Source organism: Olea europaea, unplaced genomic scaffold, assembly GCF_002742605.1.
Source record: "Olea europaea var. sylvestris unplaced genomic scaffold, O_europaea_v1 scaffold1019, whole genome shotgun sequence".
In the NCBI taxonomy this organism is placed as follows: domain Eukaryota; kingdom Viridiplantae; phylum Streptophyta; class Magnoliopsida; order Lamiales; family Oleaceae; genus Olea; species Olea europaea.
The window spans coordinates 2,770-12,792 of record NW_019227515.1 but is presented as its reverse complement, the minus strand read 5'-3'; the positions used below and the strand labels follow the sequence as shown (position 1 = coordinate 12,792).

The window sequence follows — 10,023 nt, the reverse complement described above, 5'->3', positions numbered from 1 at the left end:
TAATTAGAAAATATAAATTGACCATCTGAAGAATATAATATTTTAATTAGAAAATATGAAATTTGTGTTGCAGATTATTCTTATTTATTAGATCATAGAATGGATTTATATTCAAATATTCAAAATAGAAGATAAAATGTTTAAAAGATTAAGATATATGTTGTAATATAGAAAGAATCATTTCATTAAGGATAACATAGACCTTTCAATAAAAAAGAATAGTGATAGACCAAATAGAAAAATCTCCCGTTTTTAAATGAATAAATTTAATAAGGACAATATTGAAATTTGATGTGGATGAAAATAGTAAATTTTTAAATTTTTTATATTCTAATAAGGATGCATATATAAAATCTATAGATGTAAACATATTTGTGAATTGTTAAATTCAAAAACGTCATCCATGACGCAATTTTATGCCAAAAAAAAAAAAAAAAGAATCTCCTCTTGCTTGCTAGAATGACGGGACAGTGATGATAAAAGAAGATTCCCAGCTCCAAAAATGAAAAAACTACTCAACCTTTCTATTGCATACAATTAATAAATAATATTCCTTATCTTAGATTGAGGGATAGTTGCCGAAAAACGCATAAAGAAGTAGGCATATTAATTAAAAATATTACACAATTAACCTCATGTTCGGCACCTCTTCTACTTGGTGAGGAAAAAAAAAATACACGTGCAGTATTATTTTTCAGATTTTGAATATGTTAAGACGAAGCACTCATGTGAAGGGCAACTAGTGATGCATAGAAACCATCTTTAACATTGATCAGAGTGTCATGCTTCCCTTTCTCTACTATAACTCCATTTTTAACCACAGCAATTGCATCTGCTCCCTTAATTGTTGATAATCTATGTGCTCCAATCACTGTAGTCCGATTCACCCTCACTTGATCAAGAGCATCTTGAACTATACGTTCAGATTCAGCGTCGAGTGCGCTAGTCGCTTCATCTAGTAATAGAATCTTTGGACTTTTTATGATAGCTCGGGCAATGGCTACCCGTTGTTTCTGTCCTCCTGACAATTGAACCCCTCGCTCTCTCACTATTGTATCATACCCCTGCATTCATTTTTGCATTATGATAGTCAAAATTTCAATTTTTAATAATTCATAACTTGAGGGAAAACACTATTACAGGATATAACAAATTTTAAAATTTATACCTGTTGCAACCCACTAATGAATTTATGGGCATTGGCTAGCTCTGCTGCGGCTATGATTTCTGCCTCGCTTGCATTTCCTTCCTTTCCATATGCAATATTGAATCGGATTGTATCATTAAACAGAACTGGCTCCTGGCTCACAAGCCCCATCTGTAGCCTTAACCACTTGATTTGAAACTTCTGAATCTCAATTCCATCAAGTAAAATAAAACCTGAATCAGGATCGTGGAATCTTTGAAGTAATGAGATGACCGTTGACTTCCCACTTCCACTCTCTCCCACCAAAGCGACTGTCTGAAACATTAAACCCACCCTAACAATGTTAGAACTCAGCAAGTATGAAATTGCATGACAAACAAGTATTTACTGTTTTTCCTAGGTGCAGAAAATATTAAAAATAGAAATAAACGCTATAAAAGATTATGTCACCTTCCCACCATGAATTGCTAAGGAAAGGTCCTGTAAAATCTGAATATCTGGCCTGGTTGGATACTTGAAGCTCACGTGATTCAGTTCAATTTCTCCCTTAATGCTTTCAAGTGTCACGCCAGCCTCATCACTTGGATCAATCTTAGATTTCCTGTCAAGCATAGCAAATATAGAAGCAGCAGCAGTCTTGGCTTTGCTTGAATCTGGAGCTAAAGAGCTCGATTCAGAGATTGCTATTGCCGCCATGGCTAGAGCAAAGAAAACCTGTAAAACATCTATTAATTTTAGAATTCTTCTCAATTTATATGTTCTGCATTGTCACCATAACATAGGAAATTCAATACAGAGGTGAAGAACAGACTTACGCGGAAAACATTTGAAAATGTTGTTTTTCCAGCCTCAACAAGCCTAGCTCCTGCATAAAAGCTAGTAGCATATACCAAAAACAGCAAGGAAAAAGATAGACCAAAACCTATCCCACTAATCAATCCTTGTCTTATCCCATTTCTCATTGGGCCTTCACACTTAAGTTTGTACATATTCATCACCTTTTCTTCTGCACAGAAGGAAGCAATTGTTCTGATACTTCCAACTGCATCATTTGCAACTTGGCTTGCTTCCTCATACATTGCCTACGTAGTTTAGAACCATAATAAGTGGTTTCAGAAAGTTATTGTATCTTCTAAAGTTTGCTTCTTTAAATGGGCTAATGCTGATAAACATTGTTAATTTACTAGTTTTTAAGATAACTGATCTTTTTCATGTCTTACTACTTATCTAGAAAGTTTTAGCAAATAGAAGCCCGTATAATAAAGAATTGTTAGTTTGGATACAAACCTTTGCATCTGCACTGAACCCCTTCATGAACTTGATTTGTACATATCCATTCAATCCTATCAGAGGTATCAGGCCAAGGATGATAAGTGCCAACTGCCAACTTGCTTCAAAAGCTATACCCAATCCCACAACTGCCGCAGCAGTGTCTTGCACAATTTGTGCAAAAGCATCTCCAACTAAAGCACGAACTGTAGCAGCGTTAGCTGAGAGCCTTGCACCAATTACTCCACTTGAGTGTTCAGGCTCATCAAACCAACCAACTTCCATGCTAACCACCTTCTCAAAGCACAACAATCTAATTCTCCTTATCAACTTATTCCCAGCCACACCAAAAAGATATGTTCTTGCTGGATATACAACTAATGATATAGCTGCAAGAACCACAAACATTAGGGCCCAAAAATTGGAATCTTTTCGTAATTTATCCGGTGTCTCAAAGAATGTTTTGATCACACAAGAAAGTAGTACACCATAAATTGGCATTATTGCACCATTTACAATAGCAGATATAGCTCCAACTATCAGAACTGGTACCTCAGGCCTATTGAGATAGGCAAGGCGTCGAATTGGGACCTTTGGAGGCTTTTCTGATGTTTTATCAGAAGTCATATCTGGATGTGCTAATTCAGTTTCAGGGACACTAAGCACTGTAGGTAGGCCACTAAGCACTGTAGGTAGGCCAAATTTAATTGACAATGAATGACGACTGCTATTTCTAGCTCCAGAAGAACCCCAACTGATCGAACGCTGAAATGACATTCTTTGACTTGATTGTCTACCAGATTCCAAAGTGATGTCAGATTTGTCTTTCTCATCAACATGTTGGTCCGAATCTTTATTTATGTCTTGCAAGCGTATGAGCTGAGAATATGCTCCTTCAGAATCCTGGAGTAGGTCAAAATGTGTGCCTGCACCGTTCAAAAGCAGTTGATACCATTAATATGATTTTCTTTTCTCTAAGGCAGTAACTTCCTCAAGAAAGTTTTATAGTCTGATACGGTGTTGAGAGAATTCTTCTTTCATTGATATCATTACATGATGTTTTGAAATCTTTAGCAATTAAGTAATTGTGCTTCATAGAGAACATTCATATAATTGCTATGCATTAATGGAGTTCCTCAAGAAAAGCAGTAAAAATAGAAAATAAACTCTATTAAGATTTAGAGTATACCTTTTTCAACCATCTTCCCTTGGTGAATGACTGCAATCATATTGGCATTCCTTATTGTGCTCAAACGATGTGCAACAACGACAGTCGTTCTGTTTATCATTATCCTGTCCAAAGCCTCTTGAACAATTCGCTCAGATTCTGCATCTAGAGCACTTGTTGCCTCGTCTAAAAGTAAAATTCGTGGATCTTTTAGGATTGCTCTTGCTATGGAAACTCTTTGCTTCTGACCACCAGAAAGCTGAGTTCCACGTTCACCAACCAAGGTATTGAGTCCCTGAATGAAATTCAATATTTAATAGCAAGAAACAATACACCAACTCCTAAAATCTAGGAAGCCAAGTGAATATATGCAATCAAGACATATTAATTGAGTTTGGATAGACTCAGGAGTACATTTGAAAATTCAAAGATGACAAACTCAAGTAATTGAATTTACTAGAAGGATGAACCTGGGGCAACTTATCAATGAACTTAGCAGCATTTGCTAGCTCAGCTGCAGCTCTAATCTCTTCAATGGTTGCACCGTCCTTGCCATATGTAATATTGTCCTTGATGCTGCCTGTGAAAAGAACGGGTTCTTGGCTGACAAGACCTATTTTTGACCTAATCCACTTGAGCTGGAAATCTTTGAGATTAATTCCATCGATCAGAACTTCACCAGCTTGTGGATCATAAAATCTCTCTATCAAACTAATCACAGTTGATTTCCCGCTTCCACTCTGTCCAACCAAAGCTGCAGTTGTGCCACTAGGGATAAAAAGAGAGAATCCTCTGAATATTTCTTCATTTGGTCTTGCTGGATAACTAAAATAGACATCTTTCAATTCTATATCTCCACGAGTGTCATCTAATATCTTTCCTCTGGAATCATATGCATCTATCTCCGGTTTCCTATTTATAGCCTCAAACATTTTGAAGGCAGCAGCTTGAGCTGCAGCAAATGCACTCATGCAGGGAGATGCCAGTCCTAGACACCTGAAATGGCACATCATGAATTCAGATGCTAAACATGTCAAATTAGAAACATTTAGAGCATGTGTGATTTTATATGAAACTTGAAGGATTAACTCACATAGAACCATTTAACACTGCAAAAAAAATGTTAATCACGTCACCCCCAGTATAACCCTTCTCCAGGATCATCGTTGCACCAAACCAAATTGCTAAAGCATAACTGCAGAACGCGGTGAACATAACAGATCCAAGACCTAACCCAGTAGCCCACCCTTCATGTACACCTGATTTGTAGGCCTCCACAAGGGACTTATCATAATCAGCCACGGCTTGCTTTTCCCCAGTAAATGAGGCAACCTGGATTGTAATCAAACAGCGATTTAGTTATACAAAGGAAAAACTAAGGAGCTAAGCTAGACGTCTATGCTTAATCATAATTTTTTTCCCACACTTTTAACAAACTAAATTCTGTGTTAGTGGCATACCGTTCTGATGGAGCCAACTGTCTGTTCAACCACAATTGCAGCTTTAGCATATGCATTTTGGCCACAAGACGCCATTTTGGATAAGACAATTGACAAGACTCCAACAGAAATCACGAGCAGAGGAATAGACGTTAACATGACAAGGGTAAGAAGCCATCCTTGAATAAAGGCAATAACAAATCCACCGAAAAATGTCGAGAGGAGCTGTATAAACTTTCCTACCTGAGGCAAGATATAGATAACCAAAAAATTTAGCATTTGAAACATGCTGAAGTCTCTTGAGGGAGAGATTGATAATAAACGACATGATGTTCAAGGAGTAATACCTTCTCGCCCATTGCATCTTGAATAAGAACAGTGTCACCAGACATCCTTCCAACAACTTCTCCCGTATTTGCTTCTTTGTCAAAGAAAGCAACATCCTGTCGCAATATAGTTTTCAAATAAAGACTTCTGATCCTTGCAGCCTGTCTCTCCCCAGTGATCATCCAGAAAGCCAGCTCTAGAAGACACCAAAAGATATCCACAATTTTTAGTGCCAAAATTTCAAAATCCATAACTCAATAATAAAGACATTATGTTAGGAATTCTTACGAAGAAATGCCGCAACACCACATCCCAAAGCCAAATACACGAGCTTCAGTGCCACCTACAATGAGATCTAATATGATAGTATGAGAATATTTTTACTTGTGGGACTATACAAATCACAGCAGTAGAAATATTCAATGATACGATTTAAGCAAAATATAAGAAAGTTTGAAAACAAAATACTTCTCTTTACCTTTGAAACAACCGAAACAACATCTGCTGTTTGGGTTTGTCCGAAAGAATCAATCAATTCTCCGAAAAGAATTATCATAAGAGGCAGGCACAATCCATTTCCAATGGCACCAATTGTACCAAAAATCATAAAAATTTTGTCCTTGGAATCAGCAAACGCGAATAGCTGGTAAAATGGAATTGCACTCGCGGGCTCTTTTCCCCCAGCTTTGGGCAAGTGCTCTTGGCCTCCATGGCTTCCTGAGGTGGAGGCCTCATTTCTTGTAGCACCATCTTCACCTTCAATATTTTCTACGGCCATAGCGTTAACTCCTCCTAGCTTATTGTCACTTGTGTGCTGCTTTACAATCTATGGAAAATAATTACGAACTAAATAAAACATTTTTTAAGCTGAAATTGTTGAAGCATGATATTATTATCCAATAAGAAAAAGACAGAGAGAGAACAAAGAAATCAGGTAACGAGGTAGTCATAATATGTGAGAATATAGTTCTCTTAACCCACTTTATTCGATTTTTTGTGAATCATTGGATGAAGATCAATGATTGAGATTTAATCTTGTGGGAGAAGGTTTGACCAATTTTTCACCTAACATATTACTTACCCCACGTTTTGTGTAAGAGGGCAGTGTTTTCGGTTGGGTGGGGGTTATTTCAAAAGAGGCAGGCTGGTCATTTTCTCTGGGGTGGCTCGACAGAAACTCTCTTCCATTTTTTTGGTTCCTTAAGGTGGTCTCTTGGTTGGTGGTTTTTCAAGGGGTTCTTTGTCGGTTCTTTCTCTCTTTCTTTGGAAGGCGATTTGCATAGCATGGGGCTGTTCCTGAGCCTGTAAAATCTGCCATAAGAGGTGAAGAAGCTACTGCAAGGAAGAAGAAGACGCTGGACAGATTTCGGCCATATAAGGGGTTGTATTCTTCCGGTTTTATATTTTCTTGTTTTTGCCTTGAATCTTGTTTGTTGATTGATGTTTTGGTTGATTGAACTCCTAGGATCCCCAACAAACTGGTATCAGAGCTAGGAGGAGTGATATTAGTCCAAAATCGATCAAAAACCAGCAAGGAAATCGCCATTACCACTTTCTGACCGAATCTGAAAACTTGATTTCCGGCCAACCTATTGACTTTCCGGCGAAATGGACCATGGAACCATGACCAGCAGGAGGAGGCGCACCCTGTGGTGGGGCGCGTGACCGGCGGCGGCGGCTCCGGCGGCGGCGCGTGCCGGACCTCCGGCGAGCTTTTTTCGGGCAGTTTACTCATTTTGACGTCCTGAACGCACTGATGTCGTTTGTTTTTTGTTTCAGATTTTACAGAAAAAGTTGGACGATTTTGCCCCTACCTTGACATCTACGGCAATTTGGTTCAGAAACTTAGTGGTATATTTACTGTTTGTCAACAGTAGTTTGGTAAGATTATTCCAAACTCTCCGTTAGGTTAGGTTTGGTATCCTTACCGGTTTATGCATGGTTATTGCTTGGTTGCTTATTTGTGAATTCTGTTGATTGAATTCTTGTGATTAATTTGTAATCTGGAAGCATATTTACCTGCTTTATATACCTGTGTTTCGTGAACGGATTATTTCATTGTTGTGCTTCATTTTTAAAAATTGTTTTTTAACTCGGTACTCAGTTTTATATTGATCATCTGGAAAAGAATTTTTCAAAACCTTTTCTGTTGTGTCCACGAGTACAGGCCACTCTTTTATAGAATCTATAATGGGTTCGAGGGTCAAATTATTGCAATTCGATGGAAAGGGGGATTACTCGATATGGAAACAGAAAATGAGGGCCATTTTGGTCCAACAGAGAGTTGCTAAAGCTCTTGATGATCTCGCTACATTTTCTGATGAGTTAAAAGTTAAACCAATTGAAATTGAAGATATGAATGAAATTGCTTACAGTTCTATAATTTTGCATCTATCTGATAACATTGTGAGACAAGTTGATAGTGCTAAAACTGCTAGAACTTTGTGGATTGCTTTAGATGCCCTATTCTTAACTAAAACTTTACCTAACAAAATATACCTGTTGGAGAAGTTGTTTAGTTTTAAGATGCACCCGGGGAAGGACGTCGAGGGGAATTTGAGTGACTTTAGCATAATTGTTAAGAGTCTAGCTCATAATGATAAAACATTTGATGATGAGGATTTAGCTGTCATATTGCTAAACTCTTTGCCCGAATCTTACAGAGAAATGAAAAATGTCATAAAGTATGGTTGGGACACTCTCACTCAAGCTATTGTTTCTGATACTTTAAAATCAAAAAATCTTGAATTAAAAAGAGAGAACAGAATTCATTCTCGTGAAAAGAGTCTATTTGTTAGGGGAAGGTCTGAAAAGAAAGAATTCAACTTCCATAACAAGAAGGGGAGAGGAAAATCTAAAATGAGATCCAAATCTAAAGCTAAAAGCGGTAAGAAATGTTATCACTGTGGAAAGTTAGGACATTTCAAGAGAGACTGCTTTGATTGGAAAAGGAAACAAAAAGACCCTAACAATTCTGATGTTGATAATGCTGCTATTGCTATTGAATTTAATAGTTTGCATGTCATGAATGTGTTTGAAGAAGAATTTGACAAAAATTGGATTCTTGACACAGGGTGCACTTTCCATATGTGCCCTGATAGGTCTTGGTTTATAACTATAGGGAGACTGAACCTAGGAAGGTCTACATGGGAGACAATAATTCTCAAAATGTGATTGGAGTTGGTGACATAGCCATCAGGATGTACGATGGGGCCGTCACGCAACTTAGAAATGTTAGATATGTCCCAAATTTAAAGAGGAACCTCATTTCCTTAGGTTCTCTGGAAGATGAGGGATATACCTTCAAGTCTGGTAAAAAGATTTTGAAAATTATGAAGGGTTCTCTTATAGTTATGAAAGGACCCAAGAGGAATGGGCTGTACTATCTTGAGGGTATAACTGAAATATCATTTGATTTTAGCCTTCTTGCTGTGAGTAAAGACAAAACTGAACTTTGGCATAACAAAATGGGTCACATTGGGTTTAAAGGTCTAAAATCTTTTAAGTAATCAGAAATTACTTGGAAAAGATGACATTGAAACTATGGAATTCTGTGAAACTTGTGTTTTGGGTAAGTCTCATAAGGTGAGCTTTGAAGCTAGCTCTCATAGGACAAGCAGACCATTGGACTATGTCCATGCTGATCTATGGGGCCCGGAGAAGCACTCCACATTTGGTGGGAGTAAGTACTTCTTGTCCTTAGTGGATGATTACTCAAGAAAAGTTTGGATTTATCCTTTGAAGGCTAAGTCGGAAACTTTTGGGAAATTTAGAATTTGGTTAAAGTCTGTTGAGAATCAGTTAGACAAGAAACTTAAAACGTTAAGAACTGATAATGGGTTTGAATTCTGTAATAGCGAATTTGACAATTTCTGTAAGCAGAAATGTATAACAAGATACAGAACTGTTAAATACACACCTGAACAAAATGGGGTCGCTGAAAGAATGAACAGGACCATAATGAACAAAGTTAGGTGTATGTTGATTAGCTCTGGCCTTGCGAAAGGTTTTTGGGCTGAAGCTGCAAGTACTGTAGCTTATCTGATTAATAGATCTTCGTTCAGCAGTATAGGGTTTAAGACCCCACAGGAGTTGTGGACGGGAGAGCCTCCAAATCTGGAACACTTGAGGGTGTTTGGATGTGCTGCATATGCACATCAATCTGAAGGGAAACTTGAGCCCAGGGCTGTCAAGTGTGTGATGTTAGGTATCCCGAGGGTGTGAAGGGCTATAGGTTATGGGTTTTAGGGGTCCAAGGCATTAAGATTATTAACAGCAGGAATGTAGTCTTTAATGAATCTGAGATGCCATGTCTAAAACAGAAAACCGAAGAAGCTAACAAATCTGAAACTGAGAAGAGTATTCAGTCTGAGGTGAAGCTGACTAGGCTCAATTCACCTACACCTGGGAATGACGAAAATGACCCTATACATCATGAAAATGAAAATGAAATTGAAATTGAACCTGAACCTGAACATGAAGAGGTGACTGAACTTCAAGATAACATTGAACCAGTTGAAGTTGAACATTTTAATGATTAGCCACCTAATCAAGATTATTAGCTTACTAGGGATCGGGGGAGGAGGCAGATCAGGCCAAATCCTAGATTTGAATCCCTAAACTTGACTGATTTTGCCTTAGTTTCAGGTAAAGCCCTTGAACAGATAGAACCT

General features: G+C 37.8%; 1 protein-coding gene across 5 annotated transcripts in view; it reads right to left on the bottom strand.

The window, feature by feature from the left end:
• Positions 1–503: 503 nt before the first annotated feature.
• The window catches only part of LOC111372630 (ABC transporter B family member 4-like), a 12,273-nt gene continuing 2,753 nt past the window's right edge, over positions 504–10,023 (bottom strand). The window contains exons 2-13 of one of the 5 annotated variants that reach the window (XM_022995013.1): positions 5,829–6,176; positions 5,639–5,693; positions 5,371–5,546; positions 5,045–5,266; positions 4,678–4,916; positions 4,055–4,580; positions 3,606–3,879; positions 2,435–3,342; positions 1,963–2,229; positions 1,606–1,861; positions 1,169–1,458; positions 504–1,064 (exon numbers count right to left, since the gene is read on the bottom strand). In XM_022995013.1, coding sequence (XP_022850781.1) covers positions 711–1,064; positions 1,169–1,458; positions 1,606–1,861; positions 1,963–2,229; positions 2,435–3,342; positions 3,606–3,879; positions 4,055–4,580; positions 4,678–4,916; positions 5,045–5,266; positions 5,371–5,546; positions 5,639–5,693; positions 5,829–6,128 — 3,867 coding nt within the window. In that variant the 5' untranslated portion in view covers positions 6,129–6,176 and the 3' untranslated portion in view covers positions 504–710. Of the gene's footprint in view, positions 1,065–1,168; positions 1,463–1,597; positions 1,862–1,962; positions 2,230–2,434; positions 3,343–3,605; positions 3,880–4,054; positions 4,581–4,677; positions 4,917–5,044; positions 5,267–5,370; positions 5,547–5,638; positions 5,694–5,828; positions 6,299–10,023 lie in introns of those variants that run through there. The other 4 variants (XM_022995011.1, XM_022995012.1, XR_002698803.1 and 1 more) reach the window with 4 other exon arrangements.